This window comes from Anas platyrhynchos, chromosome 1 (assembly GCF_047663525.1).
Source record: "Anas platyrhynchos isolate ZD024472 breed Pekin duck chromosome 1, IASCAAS_PekinDuck_T2T, whole genome shotgun sequence".
Classification (NCBI taxonomy): domain Eukaryota; kingdom Metazoa; phylum Chordata; class Aves; order Anseriformes; family Anatidae; genus Anas; species Anas platyrhynchos.
The window spans coordinates 166,857,570-166,881,978 of NC_092587.1; the positions used below are offsets into that span (position 1 = coordinate 166,857,570).

The following is a 24,409-nucleotide window of genomic DNA, read 5'->3' on the forward strand; positions in this document are numbered from 1 at the left end:
CTGAAACACCTCTGTCACAACTTCAAGACATTTCTTTATTTGTTAAATTCATACTCAATGGATTGTCTTTTGTCTCTGAATTCTGAACATATTTGCATATGAAAATGAAAGTCTACTTACAAGGATTTTCAACAAATCACCGAAATCAGATGTGGTACCAGGTAAATGAAGAAACACAGTACAATACAATACAGCTAAGAGGCTGTAGCCATTGCAATTGTAGGGATGATATCTAATCTCATTAAGAAAAGTAAAGCTTTCAGACTTTTTTAACAAAATGCATTACAATATCCCTGCAGAATTTTTTACTCTAAACTTTTACCGAGAAGGATATGGATAAAAATAAAAAATAAAATTAAAAAAAAAATAAAAAGATTCACTCTAAGTCATCTAAAAACAGGACCCTGAGCACTAAAAAAAAAAAAACTTCTAAATGTCTTTGAATAGAAGTATCCTAAAAGCTTAGTGCAGTATCCTGAATAATATCCAGAATTTTTTGCAAAGTTGTTCTACAGTCATTTTGGGTTAAAGGGAGTGATGATGGCGTAGGAATTTTAGCAGATGAATGGAAACAATTCCTGATTGAGGTGTTCAGGCTCAGACACAACCAGAGTTTTAAAACAATTATTCAGTTTTCAGCTTTTATATGTCTGAACTAGAACTTTGTGAAATAAAACTTTATTATTATTTATATAAATCTTATGAGCTATTTCTTGCTTGGGTATAAATACAATCAAAACCTAAAATGATTGTCACAAATAATTTTAGTCTGCATCCACAGACACTTTAACTTCTTCTCTCTAATAGTGGAGCCATGGCTTCTCCTGGCAACTTTTGGCACAAGTATGTCTGTCAGGCAGTACCAAAATGTTACATGACTTCAATGACATATTTAGTGATAGTATTCTCCTTTTTTTTTTTATCAGCATCCATGCCAGGGAAACAGAATGGTGAATCCACATTTAAGTAGCTCTGAATTCATGGACCGTTTAGGACAGTAAAAGCTTCCAAATGAATAATTGCTTCACACAGGCTGCTTTTGCGTCCTAAATTGCTCAGTGGCTGAACTTTAAAATAGCCTGAATGTCTATTAGTTAATCTTCAGGCAGTGTAGAAAAGGCAACAGACTGCAAAAAGATTCATATAAGAAATGAATGCAGCATGGAATTATTCAGAAAGAGCAATCAGAACTGCTTTCTCCTGTGAACCATTACAAAAGGAGGAAGGAAATAAATTTATTGCCTGTAGGTAGTTGCTAAACACAAAAGAATTGTGTTTTGTTTGTTTGTTTGCTTGCTTGTTTTTTTCACCACATTTTTGCTATTTCAAATTTAAAATATTTTCAGAAGTTTTCCAGGACTTCCCTACAGAACTCAATCCTCATAATATATTCTGATGAAGAAAAGCAACATACACTGCCTGTGGGTGTCATAGAATCATAGAATATCCTGAGTTGGAAGGGACGCATAAGGATCATCGAGTCCAACTCCTGGCACCACACAGGTCTACCCAAAAATTCAGACCATATGACTGTCCAAACACTTTTGATTGTATTAAACTCTGACAGGTTTGGTGCCATAACTACATCCCTGGGGAGCCTGCTCCAGTGCGCGACAACCCTCTTAGTGAAGAACCTCTTCTGATATCCAGCCTGAACCTCCCCTGTCGCAGCTTGACACCATTCCCTCAGGTCCTATCACTGGTCACTAAAAAGAATAGATCGGCACCTGCCCCTCCACTCCCCCTCACAAGGAAGCTGTAGACTGAGATGAGGTCTTGTTACCTTACTTGCTGAGTAGCCATGCTAACGGTAGCGTAGGCAAGACTTATCATTTTATCCAAGATCTTTGAAAACATGAAGACAAGTTAGTACTTTTTAAAAATCCATATTTAAAACATAATGAGATATTCTTTTCTTTTCTGCACTACCTATTTGATCTTTCCTATATTACAAGTGTAAAATTCATTCCAGACATGAGACTCCCATTGAGAGTAGTTCTGTGGAACAGGATGAATACTAGATCAAAGACTGAATACATTATTTTCTTCTGGCTTGTAATTTAGCATAGAAAGCTTCAGTGTGACTTTTTTTTTTTTTTTTTTTTTTTTTTTTTAGGAATGTAGAACTAAAAGCTTTTGATTCCATTTGATATTAAAGAATTATGCAAGATAAAATATTAAAATGCAGACAGCAGTTGTCAGACTCCCACAACTTTGATGCATGATGAAAACACAGAGAAACAATCATAAATGGATTACAACTTTCTTGTTTGTCTAGATTACCAATTAAAAGTTAGCACTTGCACTTCCACCTCACAGATGATAAGCAGTTAAGTAGCAACCGTGTTTACATGATTTATAAATATATTGAGATAAATCTGTGTGTCACTGGCACTTTTGGCATTATCTACTGCAACGAAAGAATGAAGATACCCATTTCCAGAGAGATAATATATTCATTGCCATTGAACTGGGCAAAGTAGGAAAGTACTTTCACGAGGTAGAATGTGGATTCGGTAAAAAATATCAAAATCCTCTGTATGCTTATCATATGAAATTCATATATTTTTGAGAAACTATATTTTGTTTTTCTCCCATTTGCTAAAGTCAGATTAAAACAAAACAAAATGAAACCAAACCAAACCAAACCAAACCAAACCAAACGACCAAACAAAAATATACTCCTTGTCTTTATTACTACAGTTCTGAGATGTTGTTTTATTAACACTTCGTTGTGTGGATTTTCTTAGGTTATATTCAGTTGGAGGTCGGGATGGAAGTTCATGTTTGAGTTCAATGGAATACTATGACCCTCACACAAATAAATGGAATATGTGTGCTCCAATGTGTAAGAGAAGAGGAGGTGTAGGAGTGGCTACATGTGATGGATTTCTTTATGCAGTTGGAGGTCATGATGCTCCTGCTTCTAACCACTGCTCCCGACTGCTGGACTATGTAGAAAGGTATCCACTATATGAATTTTATGAAGATAATGCCTGGAAGCATCATTTTCTTAAATGATGGTAAAATTCAGCAGATGTGGTATTTTTTTTGGTTTGTTTTGCTGTTGCTTTTGTTTTTGTTCATTTGTTTATTTGTTTTCCCCCAGCAAATGCTAACTTCCTCTTTACTGGAAAAATTTCACAGAGGTCTGTAGAAGATAATCGCTTTGTAGATGATTTTTTTATTTTTTTTTAACAGTACTATTAGATATTACATTGGACACACAATTTCACTCTTTTCATGTCTCCTTTAAGAAATCTTTGTTTCTATGGCAAAATATTACACATTGCAGAATCATAAACTAAACTTTACAGAAATAAAATTTCAGGCCTGAAATAATTTTCCAACATGGATTTTTGTAACTTTAATGTAGCAATAACATTTTATTTTATTTTATTTCAATAAAAATTGAAATGCTGAAGTGATGGATTTTTACAGTACATGACAGTGTTACTTTTAACACTAGTACTACGTCCCTTAAATGTTGATACAAGCCTTACATGCTGTATTTACAGTACCCTGAAGTTCACAAGTGGATATTCCACAAATTCAAGAATATCTGTTAGGGCAGTAGGGCACTGTTGGCATGCCTATAACATTAATTTTGAAGGTACTCCTCAAATGTTTCATGGGATCACTTTTTTCTATTTCAGCTTTTGTATGCTTTAAATTAGAGTAATGAAAAATACTTTCAAATACATGCAGGTTGCAAAGTTTAAAGCGTATATATTTGAGTACTTGGTTGATCTAAACACAGAAGTCAAGATAGGCATTGGCACTGACAGACACTTTTGTAAGGAAAAATACCCAGAATTTTAATAGAGCAAATTTATATTAATTTTAGAATCATAGAACCATAGAGGATCCTGAGTTGGAAGGGACCCACAAGGATCATCAAGTCTAACTCCTAATGACTGCTAGTGACAATACTTATAAATATGAAATCTTTCCAGCTCTTTCTGATTGTTGGTACTTACAAGGAAAGTTATCTATCAATCTATCTACCTATCATCTATCTATTTATCTATTTATTTAATTAATTGATTTTTTGTGTCTCTGAGAAGAAAATCCTTCTGATGTTGAAGATAAAACCCATCCCATTACATTTGTCTTCCTCAGAGATCATGATAGCAACCAATTAAATACATGTGCTTAGCTATTTTATATTCTGATATCTGAATGACATTATACAGTGTCCTTTGCTGAGTTTTTATTGCACTGATAGCAAAAAATATGGGTAATCTACTTCATGGGCTGTTAGCTTCCAGAGTAAAAGTTAGGACTCACAGATCAGAATTTGTAAGGCTATTAGTTTGCATAGAGTACCTATTAGAGTGAATTAAGTGAAGTACCGCACTATAACATGAACAACGTCTTATGACCCTCCCAATGACTGACAGACATATAAGGTGGCATGGATGTAATTTGGTATGTCTATTTTTACATTCAAAAATCATCATCTTCCAAAAATAAAAACTCCTTAACAAACCAAAGACCAATTGTTAATGAGATCTACTATATTATTTCATATATCCCTGAAAGTTCTACTTGCTGTAAATATTTAGGGCATCAATCTTTTTAACTATGTCTCTTCTTCAGGAACAAGACTTTTCATGAGACAGTTTGCCAGGATGTGCATTATTCAATTTTTTATTTTTTTTTCTTTTCTGAAAGACTGTTAAACAGACATAATAAATGTATTTTTAATATATTTTTGAGATTACTTTGGGATTACTTAGTGAGAGAAGATATGTGTTTTCTGAATACTACTGTTAAATCTTGTTCAACAGTAATTTAGATTCCCAATTTGAACACTTAAGTTTACGCAGTTCTGAGGATTTCCTGTGGCTTTGAGTACTTAAAAGTAAAACAATAGGTATGTTTTACTGTGTTTCACATGTTGGGAAAGTAAACGTTGTGTTATTTTTTAAAGGTATAATCAATAATCTCTATTTAAGATTTATACAATTTTGGAGATATTTTGGCAGTAAAGCAATACTGAGAAAATAATGTTACTTGCTCTAAATGTAACAGCTATTGAAAAGTTAAAGTGATCTATAGCTTTTCCCCTTCCCACTTTGATTTCAAATTATATATTTTTTCCATATTCAGGAACTTTATTGTAAACCTTTGCACCATAGGACATACCTAGTTATTATACAGATGAAATGTACAGTTGTTTTTAACAGAAGAGTATATAAAAAAATTCAGACATTTTCCTGTAAATTAAAAAAATCACATTCTTTTGAAATTCTATCTTGTTAATAGAATTAAGTTTTATATTTAGCTCTTGGTTACTTGTTTATTAAAAAGGAAAACAAATTGGACAAAAATGTCAATTATATTTAGATATCTTGCTTTTACAGTTCCTCACCTTGGCCCTCATAATTTAAAAGCTGTGTATCAAATAGTACATTTAAATTTATTGCCTTTAGGGAGGTGCAGATACAATACACACTGGAAAAGAAGGTTGAGAAACTCTTTCAGCTAGAGGCATACAATGATTTTGCTGAAAAAGTCACACAGTCTGAAAAAAAATCCATTCAAAATTAACAGTATTTTGTCTTGTTACATATAGACATCTGTTATGTATGAATCCTGTTACATATACACGTATTCAAACATTGTTTTAAAGTATTTTCCTCTCAAGTTTTAAAAGACATTTATCTCATATTTAAGTCAAAACTTCTTAGAGAAAGATATCAAAATGAAAGAATATGAATAAATAACACAAAGAAAAGGAATAAAAAGAAGCAAAGTGAAAAACGCCATTAATTTAATGATATTTTAGACGTAAGAAGTTGACCACAACATTTTACCATCTTATTTTCTGAGAAGATCCAATAAAGCCAGAAAGATTAACAGCCAATAGCTGAGCTAAGTCTTTTCCCTAACATGTTTTTAACTATAAAGAACAGTTTAATGAGATTAAAGTAAAGGCAATTAATTCTTGTCCTATTGGAAGGTTATGCTTATGAAGCAAATGAAGTCACAAGAAAAGCACTAAACATCACTGCTGCAATATTTATGTCAAAAAATGTTCATAAATTTCCAAATGTTCATAAATTTCCAAATCTCTAACAAGATCTCTAACAGTATTCATACAGGTTGCTTATAAAAATATGAATGACTGAAATAGTTACAGATGCTGCTAAATTCAACCTTGTAAAGTAAAATCTTTTTTTTTTTTTTTTTTTTTTTCATTTGGTAGAGCATCTATATATAAAAGTTAGGGATTAATCACTTCTGATTAAGAAAGTATAGTCTACAAGAAAATATACTGAAAGAACTGGGCACCCCCAAAACATGAACTTATACCTAATACTGCCTCTTAAAGTACTACAAGAAAAAAATTTGGTACATAGTTTCATTAGTCAGTAGTTCAGTAGTCTGAACACTTGTAAATAAGATACTTAGCCATTACAGAATTCTTTTATAATTATTTTAAATTGTCATATCCAAAGTGTCAACTACTTTATGCCTAAGAAAATGACTCAAGTGTGTTAAAGACATTTTATCCTTAAACTGTTTATTTTTGCCACTGAAAAGTGATTCTACTACATAGTATAGCTGCTTATATCACATCATACTGTGATATAATTTGGCATTTTGGTAATATCAGGCATCTTAAAATGAGGTATCTAATTTAACTTAATACTCCAGATACACCAATCCTTAGTGATTCATTTCTGTTTTACAGTAGATGTTTAAAATATATACAATGATATGGCCTCTGGAATTAACTAATTTTACATTGCTAATGAACATCTAAATTAAGGCCATTATCTAACAGCCTAGGCTAACTATTTAATTTTTGAATAGCTATCATTATGTAAGAGGAATTCTGCCCTCAGTTTTAAAAATTCTATGATGATTAATGTCTCGAAAACTGTACTACTTTGTTCACTTGAACTGGGAGGAAAATCTAACTATAATGCACTTTAAAATATCCCCTGAATTTCTGGGGAGGTTTTCTGGCTATGAACAGATGGCATAGTAACATTTTAGAAAATAAAATATAGTAAAATATAATTTTATCAGGAATATTTTAATGTACTACAAAAATATTCTTATTTGAAATATATACATAAATATATGCATACATTTAGATAATTTTCTTATATGCTTGTCATCTATTTTATGACACCTTAAGCCATAAAAAGCTTAATTGTGTTTGTTTGTTTGTTTGTTTGTTTGCTTGTTTTTCCAGGATGGTTAACTAAATCACAGTTTATAATCAATGTTAAATTACTTGAATTGGGAACAAAATATATCTTCATCTTTTCTTTCTGATTTTCTTTCTGCTATTTTGGATTGGATGTCATGGATTATGTATTTATAATTTATTTATTCAGAAAAGGGCTTTATTTCATGCAAAGATCAGCATGAGTGGATACTAACCATTCAACTTCTTTTCTCTTTCATTAGATATGATCCAAAAACAGATACATGGACAATGGTGGCTCCACTGAGTATGCCTCGAGATGCTGTTGGTGTCTGTCTACTTGGTGACAAATTATATGCAGTAGGTGGATATGATGGTCAAACATACCTGAACACTATGGAAGCCTATGACCCTCAAACTAATGAATGGATGCAGGTAATTGTAAAGTCTGTATTTTCAATTCTGTAACACATTTTCATTTGTTGAGAGAAACATTGCTTTTATGAAAACAACAAAGAAATGGTATCTGAGATTGCCATGGCTGTAAAATTAGTCCTAGTATTTGATCATTTGGTTTAATTTGAGTTTCCTAATGCAGATAGAAAACAAAAACAAACAAACAAACAAAAACAACAACAACAACAACAAAAAAACAAACAAACATAGAATTAAGAAACTAGTAGAAGACAGAATAAACAGTTGTTAGAAATATCATCTTTTATCTTCCAGACAAAAATCTTGTTCTCATCAATTTCTGTTCAAATTATCTCTGTGTAGTTCTTCATATAGAAGAAATGTTCTAAAAATTGTCAACACAGAGTTTTAACTGGTAACCAGCATATTCTGAAGATTTTTCATATGAAACAGTTTGTTTATTTTAAGTATGGAGCCAAGTTTTCATTTCATTCTTTAATTCCATTTCCTTATTTTCGATGGATATTTTGAAATAAGCTATATGGAAGCACCTAATGGTGAACTGTAAAAGAATAGAAGTATTGTTATAGTGCAAGAAGGTGGGGATTGGTGATTTGATTATAGAGGAAATGTATGTACTTAATTATCATAGAATCATACAATTGTAGAATCATAGAATCATTAAGGTTGGAAGAGACCTCTTCAGATCATCTGGTCCAACCATCACCTTATACCAACAGTTATCTCACAATAGTACTTGAAAAGATTTAGAGTCATAGCAAATCCTTCAGAAGAAACAAAGGATGATTTCAGTGCTTTCTTCTATTAATTCTGTTTTAAGACTTTCTGGAAACGTAATTCATTTCACCAGTGTGGATGCTTTCATATGAGTTAGTGACCCAAAGTTCCTTTTAAAGGTAGTGAAGAAAATTACATACTTTGAAAATATATCATCCTAAAATAAGTATTTTAAACAGGCCAGATATCTCCCAAATGCCTGCTTCTTTTTATGACTGCAAAGGGATTCTTCTGTTCTAAGCTTAAATTTAGATATGAAAGCTGTAAAAATAAATGCAAAAGCCCATCACCTTTTTATCTATTGTTATTTGTATGGCAAAAGAGCATTTTTTATGATATTGTTTAGGATAACGTTTGAAAAAATCATTTTCCAAATACCTCCATTCCACGTAAAAACTTAAGTTGGACACTTGAACAGATACTTAAGCAACATGTAACACCTCTGCTTTAGAGTAGTAATACTTACAGGGTACTATTATTAAATAGCATAGATGCTGCCTCTACTGTGTTAGCTTCAACAAGTGAAGAGGTCCAGCCTCCTACAACTATGAGCTACTTCTGATGTCTTGAAATAGTGTCTGAAGCTGACAAACTTATTTTAAAGGAAACTTGACTCTGCTTAGTAATACTGGAACCATACAGTTTTGTTATTGTTAGCTTTGGCCTTGACTCCGGGACTAAAATGGAGATGTCAACCACAGTCTACAGAACTTGGAAACCCCTGGCATATCAACAAGTTCAGAAAGTTAATGAATGCTCTAAAATCACTTCCTTTATTTATTTATTTGTTTTCCTCTTCTTACATTTTCAAATAAAAGATGTAACATATGATTAAGTAATTTTAAAGGTACAGCACTAGGGTATTGTGGGTTGTATTTAATCCCATTAGTTTGAAACATTTTAGACTAATGTTAACTCTTGCATGACATCCCTATTCAGTTAATTCTATTTATTTGTTCATTTATTTATTTTCTGCAGATGGCTTCGCTAAATATTGGAAGAGCTGGTGCCTGTGTTGTAGTCATCAAGCAACCATGACTTTGTGAGCACTGCTTAGGATTTTACTAACTGTGAAATGATTATTTTTCTATCAGACAACAAGAATGATAACGTCATGAGAACAAGGATTTACACATTGAAAGCTCTGTTGATCACAGACATGAAGAAGTTTGAAAGTGAGGAAGATTAAGGATTTATGCCCTATAAAATCACAAATACTATTTATATTCTGAGAAGAAGAAAAAAAAATCAGACTGTCGTAGGTGTAAATACACAAGCGTGCAGTAGTAAGTTCTGTACTGTTCTCACAAATGTGTCTTGGAGAACTGGATAATCAATACCATCAAGGGACAGCTCTAGACAAGAAGCAGGAGGAAATACATGGACAGTTTTCATGGCTGAAACAGTTTTAACAGCAGAAACATCAAAGTACATCTAATCACTTTTAAACTGTGTTTTTGAAAGAGAAAAGTAGATAATATAATATTTCATGTCTTTTCTTCAAGTGGGTTATGGCCTTCTCATCTACACCGTTATGTAAAAATTAGTTCTTACTAAAGATAAAAAAACTAGATATTCAACATTCGTTCATAATGATTAAGCTGTTGCTCTACAGTAGGAAGAAAAAAGAAAAAAAGAAAAATACTCCAAGATGACTTTTTTTTTTTTTTAAGTTCAGATTGTACCTCTTATAAGTGAGTCTACTGAACGGGAAGCCAGAGTGTTTAATCTGATTACACACAAATCAAGTCTTCGGCTGTCACAGAGCTTTATTGAAAAAGTGGGGGTCAAAAGGGCAGTTTCCTAACTTTTAATTACTTTTATATTCATTTTAAGCATGTGGGCTCTAATCTTATTGTTTAATGCATCTTCTGCATGTTAGAAACTCATGAAGGAATGGAAAACTGCTACTGTTCCTACATTGCCTCATGTAACATGTCAGGCATGACCAGAAGACTATACAGCCTCTTCTAGTTTAAAATGACAGGTCCTCATCACATTTCAAAAGAGATAAAAAAATACAACATTTTATTTCTTTCTGACACTCATACACAATGCTGCCTGATGAAAGTGGCTAATTTATCACTTTTCACTTTCCACTGAGAATAACTACAAATAGGGAATTGAGAATATATGCAAATGGAATAAGGCAAAATTATACCATCCAATCTAATAAACTTCATAGAGTAAATATAATAATGTCATCTGTGCTTCCCTTTATGGTTGATCATTTCTGGCAGCAATGATTCTTTGAGCTTTTGCCTTGACAGTAGGTTTAACATTGGCATTTTCTATCTGCTCAGCTGAATCAGTTTAAATGAAATTATGCTATTCTGGGAGGCACAAAATCTGGGAATAGGACTACCAAGTACTCCTCTTCTTTAAAGCCTTGCTCATACATTAGAAAACATTTCGTAGTCAAAATGTGCAAATCTCATTGTCCTCTGTCTATCAATTTTGGGAACGAACTGCTGTTACAATTTTTCCTAGTGGAAAACTTTGAAGCCAGTTGAGATGGAAAAATATATACAGACTCCTACTTTGGACATTTGATTTGAAGATATATCTGTCCTTTTAACAGCATTAACTTGCGTAGAGATCTTTGTTTCCTGACACAAACTGAACATCAGTTCTGAAGCCTAAGTAATCCAATTTAAATCTTTTAATATAGTTCTCTGTACTAATTAGAAATCAGATGTAAATTCTTTAATGTTGTTTTTCCACAACCTGTTGGCTTTTGAATTACAAATTTAGTGTTCTTCAGACAAACATGTCAATTTTCTCCCCATTGTAACACCTTGTTTAATAACGTTGCCTCTTTACAAATTTTGCTTCTCATAAACATAACCTTCTGAGACCAAACCATGAAGCTTCTAGAATTATAATTGCAATTAAATGTAGACATTAGTATGCCGTTCTCCTACACAGATACCTAATTAACTTAAAAATTTAATTTTAATCCTATTCCCACAACTTTCTTTTGATTACATTATATTCATACACAATACGAATATGCTTTCTCTACACATATACTGACCTTCAAAAAAGAATTCTAATAGTTGCAATCTATGATAGATATTTTTTCTCTTCTTTGATCATTTTTATTCTGTTTACAGTTTTTTCTCCCAATATTCATATGCCCATTTTCAATTTTCCTTTATTCTTTTTCTGAAATGTAACATTATTCTCATGTGAAGTTTTTTAGATTAGTCCACTTCTATTATCTGAAATAATGCTGAAATGATAAAATTAATAATTTATTATTTAAATCTAGATAGAATAAGATCAAAATTTGACTTTCAGGTCCTTTTTATAGGCCCTTATGTAGTCGACTTTCTCCTAAAGAGAATTTAGGGAGAAGTGGTTTTTGTTGTTGTTTGTTTGGTGTTTGTTTGTTTGTTCTTTTTTGTTTGTTTGTTTGATAATTTTTTCTTGCCATTGTGCTTACTCTGCTCTTATTAAAACAACAATATTTTTACCTGTGACTCCCAAGGGAGTCCCCTTGTGACTTAAATCAGAACAGTATAAAACCTTAATCTTGGATTATGTGACCAACAAGATACCTTTTTTATGTACACATTAAAATCAGTTGTGATACACTGTCTTTTGCTAAATGGTATTACATATGCAGGAAAAGCATATGTAATGTCTTTTCAAATGCTGGATTGTCTCATCTAGCTTGGTACTTTGCTCTCAGATGAACCCTTTAATTTCAGTGTGAAAAATACAACAAAATCAGATCTCCAACAGAAATTAATTGCAGTGAAATCAATAATTAAATTCCTCAAAATGCTTCAAAATGCTTCTTGGAAATTTTATGGTTTAATGTTCTAAGTATATTCTAAAATGTTATTATTTTCTCTTGCTTTTCAATTTTATTCATTGTAGCATGCTTTAATTTCTAGAAAGTCAGCTAGCTTTATCATGCTGTCTTCATTTTGCATTAGCTTGTTTTTATACACAGGGATTATATCCATTTTTTTCATACTGTTCATACTGCCCAATCTCAAATATGAACATCTTTATATTAATCAAACATACGTTAAAATAAGGTCCTGAGTGGCTGCTGAGAAGTCTTATATTTCTTTGTTCTTCGTGTCTAAAAATCCTTTTCCTTTATTTATTTATTTTTTAATTATTTATTAGATATTTATTATTTTCCTCCTTACTACTACTGGTTTTGAGACAGAAGGGAGGTCAAAGACCTGAAATACTTTCTAGCTTTGGTTGAGTCTGTTTTTATATGAAGAGATAGAAAACAATATTGAGAGAAGGTATGTCAGAGGATTTGTATTTAAAAGACAGCTACAAAAGATGATACTGTAAGCTTTGAAATGTTTGCAGAAACAATACCTATATATATATACATCTCTCTCTTTATATATATACACATATATGTGGGTTTCACAAAAGAGGGAATAAGCTGTGGTCATGTCATTAATGTTAATTAATATATTATTTAAATCATAGAAGAAATTTTATTTTTGCATGGTTTTGATTGACTGTTAAGCTAAACAAAATCAAGGAAAAATACAATAATGTTATCCCTGTTATCAATTAGTCTTCCTGATTTACTTAGTCTCAAAATTATAGATAGTTGAATTCCAATAATATAATTTTTCTAGAAAGCCTAGAATATAATTATCTAAATGTTTCCTAGCAAATCATCAAGCAAAATAAGTAAGTCTATTTTCATGACTTCGAGAACACTATTTTTTTGTTTGTTTGTTTGTTATCAATATAGCAATGCTAAAGAAATATTTTGCAGAAGAAAAACTAATATTGTGATCCTCTATTGCTTATAGAACTATATGACCTTGCAGTTTTGGACCTTTCATTTAAGTTTTTATTTTTGACAGTGGTGGATGCTAGATGTAAAAACAGAAAGAAAAAGAAAAAAAATAATTAAATAATTTAGCAGTCATTACTTTGAGGACCTCTCATTACGGGGTATTTGAGGTTCAATTTTCTTGCAGATTTGCGCATTGGAATCAAAGTGACAAGCAAGGCAATAAAAATGTATGCAGGGAGCAATATTTTGAACTTACTTTTAATCATAAATATGTGATTCATATCTGTTTCTATGTTCTTATGATCAAAAGACTAATATAATTTAAAAGCAAAAGTAAACCTAACAAATAAAACAACAACAGTGTTTTTCATTCAAGATAGACATATAAACATATATGAAGTCTGTCAAATAATTAAAGCACTTCAAGGAGGTTTTAAGGATGTTACCCATCTCATAATGTTACTTTGATAAGCTAGCATTAATTGACATAAGGGAACCATTATGACAGAGTCCAAAAAAGTTATTTTCTTGAGCATCATTCTATTCTACAGAGAACTGACATTAAATGGTCATTACTTATAGCAGTGTTCATGTTAAAATGCATCTAGAAACTGCTATATTCATTATTTAGATTGTTCTATATATTTAGAAGGTCCAAACAGATATGTATATATAGACAAGTCCAAATGTCTTCAGTAAAAATAACTCACAAATGAGTTTGAACTTACTCAAATTTAATGGCTCAGAACTTGATGTCCATGAAGTAGAGGCACTGTGCACTCTGATTACCATGAAGTACAGGTTATCCATAACAGATTTCACACCTATTAGGGTGTTCACAATGGACTGAGCATAATAAAATATACTCTGTTATCTGAGATTTTGCATGAAGTATTTCATTGTGAATAAATAGAGAAGACATTTCTGTAAAGGCTTAAAAAAAAGCTCTTGTAACTATTATCAAATGGCAGTATTAACATTACATGAGTAATTCTGTAATATAGTAAGAAATTTAGACATTTGACTCTGCATATATGGGATTTCATGATACCTGAACTATTTACCTATATCAAATTCACATCTTGTAAGAGGATGTTTTTGTTGTTGTTGTTTAATTTTTAATTATTTTTATTTATTTGTGTGTGTGTGTGTTTGTGTGTTCAAAATCCACCTGCACTTTGGCCGTATGTACAATAAATAACTGTTCCTACTTTCTTACTCTTATCCCTTCCCCACCCCTCATTTATTTTATGCTACAGAGGCTTTCTACTATTAAGAGCATTTTCCCACAGAATTGTTTCTGATGAAAGCAGCAAGTATAACAGTACAGCATACGGGTAATCAATTCTTCACCACTCTATATGCAAAGAAGTGGATGTACATGACATTACAAAGAACAGCTTATTTTTCTTTTCCAAAGTAAAACTTCTTCGATATATCTTCAGTGTTCTAAAAATCTATATATTTAAATGCAAATGTGAGTTTTATAAAAATGTAAACACTTTTATTAGAGAGCTTCCAAATATTGAGAAATGACTCCAACTTCAAAACTTTAAAATGCTGCATTTTTATTCATGCATAATTCATGCTCCCAGTGCTAACATCCGCATTTCTTACAGGTGTTCATGTTTATGAATGTGTCTCATTGTCTCCAGATTTCTTCCAATCCAAAGTGCATCTCCAGTTGAGTTAATAAAATATCAAATGCACTATTTACAACTCACCTTTGAAACTTTTTTATGGCATGCAAAAATCAGAAATCAAGAACATGGACTGCTCACAGAGCAGTTTTCCAACCTTGCAAGAAGTTTGATTCAAATTTTCTACCACATATAGCATCCAGTGTTATAAGGGTGATATTTATCAAAACATCAGAATATAAAATATTGTGAGAAGGATAATGCAGTAGAATATCAGTATCTAAGAAATGTGAAAAGAGTATTGGGGAAATAGATTTTTTTGCTACTTGCAAGAAGACATTCCCTGGAAATGTAATGTTATTTCCAACAGAAGCAATTTGACTTTAGGTAAATAACTTTGCAACCACTCTAATGGCTCATAAATTAAAATACTATTTGAAAGCAGTCATTTCTTATATTTCTTTTTATAAAATAGGGACTTGCATTTGTACATTCACCATAAGATAAGAAAAAATGTTATTTATCCCAAAGTAATATTTAAAATCTCACTATTGAAAACAACAACTCAACTATATCTTAGAGCTCAGCAACTAGTTATATACTTTAAATTCTAAGAATATTAAATTTTTGGATATCTACTGTACCAAGTAGATATACATATACTAAGTAATATGGACTCAGTGACAACCCAGAAGATAATCCCAATATTTAACAGTAACTTCAAAAATATTTATGTTTAAAAATAGATATCCATGCAATATATCTGTTCTAACTTAAATCAGAATGCATAAAATATCCAGCAGAATAATTATTCTTCAGCCTTATTGTAAATCCAGTATAAAGCTTCTCATATTGACATAACCTTACATTTCATTGCAAATTCCCTCATTATATTTCTGCTTCATAGTTCGTGGGGATTAGTGGCAGTTAGGGGCAGAGAGACTGCTCAAAATCCTTAAATCAGCAAAACCTTTATTTCCATATGTGCTGGACTGCAACTCCTGGAAACTGAACCATAATAAAAATTACTAGCAAAGGTAAGAAATACAGTGGTTGGAAAAAATGTAGCTTGTAAACACTGGCTATTCACAGCTTCCCCTTGGGGGGCTATGGAGCTGCCAAATCGTTTTCAAACACTTAAAGGATTTGAAAAGCAGTTAAAGCTTTTCAACTAGCTATAAACAACTTCTACTTCTGTCACTCCATATTTTCCCAGGTTTTTCCTTGATCATTACATGATGCTTCAAAACAAAACAATCTGTTTCTGTAGAAGTCTAGTAGTCTAGTACTCTTTAGAATTGTGTCTATAAACCAGGATCATATTCAATCTTTTTGGATGGCTTGTATTTAAAGTCCCTACTACCCTTATTGAAGTATTTCTAATATAGAAGCTGTCCCCTACAAAAATCAGTGGAGAGCTTTTGAAGGCTCCCATACGGAGATCTTGTTCAGATAATAAGATATTTAAATTAAGTAGATGAGCATGTAGTTTTGTTATTCCCGTATAGGAACATCCACACAATGCTAGCAGATATGACACAGCTGAAATTTTGAAGTGGCAACTGAAGTTCAAATGGGAAGCCCTAAAAAATCCTAGATAACATTAGGTGCTTATGTATAGGTAACTCACACGAATTCATGATTCCTTATACATACGCACTCAGTGCCAGTAGCTGGTACTGTAAATCACCTAGCATTTGTAAACCACCTGCATAAGAAAGGCTGAATGTATTACTTTAGTTGCTTAAGACTGAAACCGTGACTTTCAGGTGAGTGTCACATATAATGAACATAAATATGAGAGTACAATTAATATAATTAATACTGGTATGATGTGTAAAAGTATGGAAGATGCTAACTTGAAGACAGTCCTTTTACCCTAAAAACTTGATTTTATTCAGAAAAACAAAACAAAACAAAACAAAAATCTTCAGTCAGAAATTTGTTCTATAAGCAAGTCATGAGTAAATCTCCTTTATTCTGCAGAGGTATTTAGAAAAAAATCTACAGTAGTTGCTACTGCCTAATGAAGACTTAGGTTATTCTTGGCTAAGGTGTTTCTGGGTGCATTTCTGTAGAGCATACAGACAGTGGAAACACAGCATACGTAGACACAGTGGAAACAGTAGATGAAAGTATGGGGGAGGCATTTTTTTTCTTCTTTCACATCTGTGTATTTTCCAGGATATTGACAAATTGAAAATGATCAATTATCCTATAAGAAAGGAAAAAGAGAAATAAGACTTTTAATAACAGGCTGAATGAATAAATATCCAGATATTTACTTTAAGTATTTCTCAGACATGATACATCTCATTCTAAAGGTGAAATAAATCATACTCTAAAAGCATGTTTCTCTCCACTGACTGCAAAAGGATCCTAAGATGCTTAGTTCAGATGCAGCTATTCACACAGTAGATACCTACATTTTGTAAGACAAATGTTCAAGTTGGGAGAGATGAATCTCTAGAAGTTGCTAAATACTTAGAAGGAACTGGCCATACAAACATTTATTTAAAATAACTGTGACAGGAGTTCCATTTAGAACATAACTGCAAAAGTCAACTATGTATAAACAAAAACATTTTCCATGCTCTGAAGTCAAACAATGTTGTGATTTTCAGAGTGGATAATTTTGAGCTGCCATATGAGATGCAAAAGAAGTAAAATATATCTGCTAACCTACAAGGAAAACAAAATTCAGTAAATTGTATCTGCAGCTCCTGGCTTCCTAAGATTAGAGACTGATTTAGATACCTGGCTAGATTTTGGGGCTAGGGAAGTGATTTATTACAGTAAACAAAAAAAATGTGTCCATATGATTAAACTTCAGAAGCATTTAGGTACACAAAGTAAGATTACATAGAAACATAAGATGTGCTAAATTGCTGTAACCAATGAATGAAAATTAGTTATTTCAGGACCTTGTATGGTAGCAGAAGAGAAAACCAAGCACATCTCACTGGATGGTTCAGCTCATCTAAATACATTCACACAGATACATACTCTCCTGAGATTTGATTTAAAAGGGTGCCAATGCAATGAAGCATGATTTGGGCACCTAGTTTAGTAGAAATCCCAGCAATGAAGCAAGAACAAAACTACCAAACAATGTGATGTCTGAAATTGTAAATGTGCTTGACTTTCTTATGAGACTATCCATGTTATCATTTCTTTTGTGAATGGCTTACACTATAACATATATTCCTTATCAACACAATGTTTTTAGAAATAGTTCAAGAAATATGTTTTGTAATTATAGACAACTTTTGAAATAACATCTATTATGCAGCTACTGTAGGTAAATTTTCCTTTTTTTTTTTTTTTTTAGTCATATTCACTATCTTTCTTTGTGCAATTTTGAAGAAAATGGGATTGATTGTTGATTTCACTGTAAATAACAAGTGTTAAATGCTTCTGAAAATCACAGGCCATTTCTTTTGCTCTTTTTATTCATTTTTTCCCACATATTGTATTCAATGTATTTATGCAGCTGAAAATTTTTGTTTTTCATATAATGCACAGAACCTTGCATAAAAATACTTGGCAAGATTCTCCTGGAATAAGCTTGCATAACACAATTTTATTTGTTGTCTAGAGAAGGAGACAGGTATCTAGGAGACAGGTTTAGTTGACATTAGGAAACTGAATTAGAGTCATAATTTATAAAGAAAATGAACACAAGGTTTTCAATGGATCTTACTTGCTTGACTTACTTGAATCTTTCCCTTCCCTCCTAGAACCAATCAACCAAAACAAAGAGACAAACAAAAACAAACCACAATAAATAGATACTATTTGGCAATGTCCTTTTTAATTCCAGTATATGTTCATTAATTTAACTGTAAAGTATAATTAATTGTAAAATTAGAATTAGTCAGGGGAAGAGTGTTAACCAGCATAAAAATGGCACAACAGTAAATATTATGGACACAATGGAGAACTTCATAGACAGAATAAAATAAAATAAAATAAAATAAAATAAAATAAAATAAAATAAAAATAAAATAAAATAAAATAAAATAAAATAAAATAAAATAAAATAAAATAAAATAAAATAAAATAAAATAGTACTAAGTTGTCTAGAACTGTCAAATTATCATACAGTATCAGAATATTTATGATAATGGATGACTTATTCTTAAACTAAAAAGCTTCTCCATACAACATCCAAACCAATAGAGCTTGTATTGGATTATGGCTGCTTAGAAGAAACTAAGCAAGTGGACTATAGTAGGCTTAATGTGGTTAGCAGTATGTTATAAAAATGAACTTTCCAGTGCTGTCATCTGAGAGTTAAATTGCTTGCAGATGTATTACAGGGCTTTTGCATTGAATTGATCCATTTAGAAGTCTGAAATTTTAGTTGAAAAAAAAAACCTGTTATTTAAGAAATAGCTTAGGATGTTGAGATATGTGTGTTTAGTATGGTAAGGAAAACTACAGAGCAAAATAAGCGTACAGTGGATTGGAATGTATGAGAATAAATATATTATAAAAATGTATAAATATGGCTGTAAATATGTTAAATTAAGCTGTGCTAAATTTTGCAATATATGCAGAGCACTTTACTTAATGTTATGCTTTTACCATGGTTCTATTATATCTTGGACATATGTGTATAGAATGCAAGTGAAGACATAGAGCACAATGTTAAATTCTGAAACCTAGATTTGTTTGACACAACCTGTTTTTAATGAATTTGAATCCTGAAAGTGTCACTGTGCAAAAATAAATATGCTTGTTTTTATGTGTTGCAGAGATGATTCTGTTAAGTGGATATGGCCACAAAAGTAAGTCTTATATGTTTTAAACTCATCTATACGTTGTTTCCCATGTGTAAATGCAGTGGACAAGACTCTGATAATCATTAATAGTTAAATCATTTACCCTTTTTTTAAAGTTGGACTATCAAGGCCACAATGGAATGACACATAATATAATCAAAACTTCAGTCATTTCTCTTTTTTCATCTCTTCTGACAATGAAAAACTTCTCCTTTCCCCTCAAAAAACAAAACAAAAACAAAAACCACAAACCAAACCAATCAACCAACCAAAAATACAAACCAAACTGAATCAAACCAAACAAAACCAAACCAAAAACAAAACAAAACAAAACAAACAAACTAACAGACAAACAAAACAACAAAACACTCTACATGTACAACTATATGTTCCAGGACTTCATTATAGCAGGAGACATACACAAGTAAGTTGTTTGTTTCTGCTTGGAAAAATGATCAATAAGAAAATAAATTCTTGGTCGCAAAGCAAATATGCAGGCAAAATACAAGCTGGCTTGTATCACATGGTTGGAATGTTTACCTGGTGTTTAAAGCAAATTATATTGTGGCATGTAGAAGGCGAACTTCATATTTCTTGAGCCCATTTATGCACTTCAGATTTGTTCTGACTTCATCCCACAGTGAGACTCAGTTGAACTCTTTTCTGTATGGGTAGACAATTCAGATGGATGGACATTTCAGGCTGTTCAAGATTCAACCCCTCTGTTTTCCTACAGTTTAACCTAGGAGAACTTGAAACCCTGTACTTAAAATCCCCACCTGGGAAATGTGGATCATAATATATACTTACTTTATACAGGATTTATGAGAAGATATACTAAAATATGTTGATGAAGATGTATGAAGGATACATGACAGATAGGTTAGAAGTTCTGCCAAAGTCAAATTAGAATACAGACTCTTGAAGCATAAAGAATGCATATATTGGAATTTGAATTAAGTGATTTCAAACTCCTTGGAGAGACGAATAGTCTAGACATGACTGCATCAATAAGCACGAATTTTGAATAACTAACATGAGTATTTCTAAGGTGGACAGTTTAACTGCAGAACCTTTGCTGAGAACATACTTCCTTTTAACATTTACCTTAATCTATTTCTTATAAGGCTGAAGTGTCAAAATTTCTTTTTATAAAAGATGTTAGAAAATAAGCAAGAACTTCTCTTTTTGTTCAGATGAATTTAGTCTTTCGTACAAGATAAACTTTGCCATAGAGACTACTTCTGTCATGGTCTCACATTGCTCTTAAATAGCATACAATCAAATCATGGCTAATTAAAAAGATGCTGTCTATAGTGGCCATAAACTACATTCTGTGTAAATTCTTGTAAAATTGGAACTGGAAATAAATTACACAGCCAAACATGGCTGGCATATAACATAACTTTCCAAAGGTAATATGAATTTTTTTTGAGCCCTGCTCACTTTATTTCAGTGATCAGAATTAAGGTTATATATTAAGGGTCTACAAATCAAAATCATGCTGTTATAGGAGAAGTTTTATTTGTTAACAGAGGTAGTTAGTTTTTTATATTTTTTTAGGTCAAACTTTTATTTTCAATGTTTAAATGAAAATCTAAAATTTGAAAGTTATTTTTGATCTCTTATTGCTTACTGTTGTGTTTTTCTTCCTTTTCTTTATCTGTGTTTCTTCTGAGTCTCATTTATGGTTTCCTGTCTTATGTATGTGATCATTTTCTTTCTCTCATGATCTTCTTTTTCCTCCTAGTAAGTTATACAGGTTATAATTTCCTCCCCTTTCCAGTTTTCTTCCATTGCCACATTTTCTCTAGCTTCCAGGAACCCAAATTTCCTTACCACTTATATGGTGTGTTGGAAAGTCTTCTTCACACCACAGTTAGCTGGAGCTCATAGTTTTCTTTTTCCTTGCAGTATTCTTCATTTAACCTCCTCTCGCTTGAATACATATATTCCATATTTCATCAAGAAGTCCTGGTTATGTTGTATTGGAAATATTATATCTATTTATGGATGAAAAGAGTTTCAATGTGTCCTAGTATAAGTATTAGAAAATTATTTTAGCATCATCAAGGCTTTTTTTTTTTCTTTCAAGAAAGATAACCCATACTGAACATGTATAATTTATGTTACCAAGATTTTATATTTGTAAAGAGAAAACATTTATTACTGTATCTGTGCATTTCCTTTTCATCATCCATGTTCAATGAAGTATTATTTCATGTTGGATCTGTTGCAAGGGGAAGGATAGGAGGATTCAGAGCCTAGTTAAAAATCTAGATTAAAATCATAGTTTAGCACAGTTAAAATCAGAATGACACAGACTATGACCATTCACTGCAAAGGCAACAGAGGGCAAAACAGTAAACAATGAAAAAAAAAAAAAAGAAGAACATTTAAAGTATCACACGTGGCAGGAAAAAAAAAGTACAACTAGAGTGGTTAAGAATAATTTGCAGTCAGAAACTAAAATAAAATACTGAAGTAAGGGAAGACTAAAGGTCTGGAACTGCCTTCTAGTGAGAATACTTAGATGATAACTGAATAATACATAGTTTGAAAATACGGTTGTATTTAAGGGGGAATCTAAACCTCTACAATAAATTTACAAGACATGTCTTCCTGCAGTGGCAAGTAATTGATTTCATGACACAGAATTATTTTCTAGCTCCATATACCTGGAGTTTTCTTGAACTCTACAAGTAGCTAAGGAGTGTTGATCATTTGTATAAAATAGTACCTATGTCTCATATTAATGTTTGTTAGATGACAACTCAACTTTATGGATACATAAACTCCAAAGAATACATACATGATTCCTTCTTAAGGACTCCTTACTCCTGAGCCCATTTCTTACTACACCTTGGCCAGGCCCTCAATTATCCTGGGAGAATTCTTATCACCTTGCATCTTTGAAAAGTAAATGATCAGAATGGGAGGTCCCTAAGGCTTATGTTATTTACATACTGTGAAATTAAATCTTAAATTAACAAGATATCAGCTTTTCTAGTAATGTTTAAAAAAATATCTGTTGTCCTCTTCTCTTTTCACAGCAACCTATTAATTCTGCATGAAAAAGAAAGAAAGAAAGAAAGAAAAAGAAAGGAAGGAAGGAAGGAAGGAAGGAAGGAAGGAAGGAAGGAAGGAAGGAAGGAAGGAAGGAAGGAAGGAAGGAAGGAAGGAAGGAAGGAAGGAAGGAAGGAAAGGCCGTATTTTGATCCACAAATTTTTGTGGCCTAAGAATGGAAATAAATGATATATTGTGAATTCATGATACTCTTTTTGTAACCTCAGTTTTAAATTTTACATTTACAACATCCATCAACATTTCAGTTTGTGCACAAACTATGATTAGGGGATTATACACAACACAACCTCCACATTGCTGCAAATGTATCATCAGGCAGCAAAGTATGAAAGCTTCATTGGGCCAGAGCACAAGCATAAGTGTGAGAATTAAGATGATTTTCTAATCTATTAATCTGGGCATTCATCATGAGAAATTTCTGTTTTGGCTCTGCATAAGATGTTTTATAGATTACATCATGCATTTTATGGTCCATTTATATTAAAATATTATTAGGTGATGCAAACATCAATGAAATGAAGTTCTGAACCCACAACTTCTCATTTTCAGCATTTTCTCTCAGATAATTTAGGTCATTCTCACTTGCACTTGTACTGATTGTTTCTGTACATTGAAATAATGATTTATATTTCATATCCTGGGCAGTTGCAGGTGAATTAGCTTATATGTAGATCTAACATGTCAGATATATTCTTGCTTTAACTTTTCCATGATATTTCTCAGTAAAAAACAAAACAAACAAAATCCCACAGTTCTGCACTTGATCAGAGGAAGTTCGTGTATACCTAATACATATTCTGTAAATATACTTTTAACAATATAGATATCCAGGAAAAAATATACATTCCTTACTATAGATAAAGATTTTAAAGTTAAAATAGCATTAAGTTGCCTGGCAATTTCATAAGTAGTTGAGCAAAGTGAAAATATCAGTTAAGCAAAAGAAACCATGTTTTGAGTGTAAAGAAATTTCCAAGAATGCCACAATTTCATTAAAACTATGAAGGTGAGAAAGTATTTTGCTCTGCGTAAAATACTCAAGATTTTAGGCACCCAGGAAAGTGGTAAAACTCTGAAGCAAAGAAAGATTGCTTGAACTAAAAACCTAGGTAGCAAGTTTAAAAAAAAATGCTATGAAAACAGAAGTTATTCATTTCCTTGTATCAAAAGCTGTGATGTCACTCCTATAATGGAGGCCTGTGACCCTCAGTAAGTCAGTGGGCTAAATGGCTGTGGGAGTTATTTTTGATATGGTGCTATATTCTGTACAGCATAACTACCTACATTCCTCATGCATGGAGGTGTTAACTAGTATTGTTTTCAGAACATACCCACTATGGTGGATTTCTTCTAATTTCTTTGCCTTTTTTACTTATTATTTTGCAAGTGAAAGACCTTCATTGTGCAGTCAAGCACAAGACATAGGCTGTCTGACCACAAGCAAAATAGTGTTCCAGAGCCTGACAGGTTTTTTAATCTGATGTCTGGCACATTGCACCAAAAAATACATTTGCAGGATAAATTATAAATGTCGTCAAAGTTCAAGCTTCATCAAACTGCTTTTGAAGGGTTTGAGGAATCCTATGGTTATAGAAAAACAGAATAGTGACTGCTAAAAAGTCAGAATTGATCAGTATGAAGGCAGGTAGGTGTCTAGACCTTTACTAAGAAGTAGCGCAGGCTACTTCTTAGTAAACAAGCACTTTACAATATTGAACAAGC

General features: G+C 31.9%; 1 protein-coding gene across 1 annotated transcript in view; it reads left to right on the forward strand.

The window, feature by feature from the left end:
• The window catches only part of KLHL1 (kelch like family member 1), a 245,005-nt gene extending 224,597 nt beyond the window's left edge, over nucleotides 1–20,408 (forward strand). Inside the window, exons 9-11 of the mRNA XM_027472827.3 lie at nucleotides 2,751–2,963; nucleotides 7,432–7,603; nucleotides 9,359–20,408. Coding sequence (XP_027328628.1) covers nucleotides 2,751–2,963; nucleotides 7,432–7,603; nucleotides 9,359–9,418 — 445 coding nt within the window. The 3' untranslated portion in view covers nucleotides 9,419–20,408. The remainder of the gene's footprint in view (nucleotides 1–2,750; nucleotides 2,964–7,431; nucleotides 7,604–9,358) is intronic.
• The last annotated feature ends 4,001 nt before the right edge of the window (nucleotides 20,409–24,409 follow it).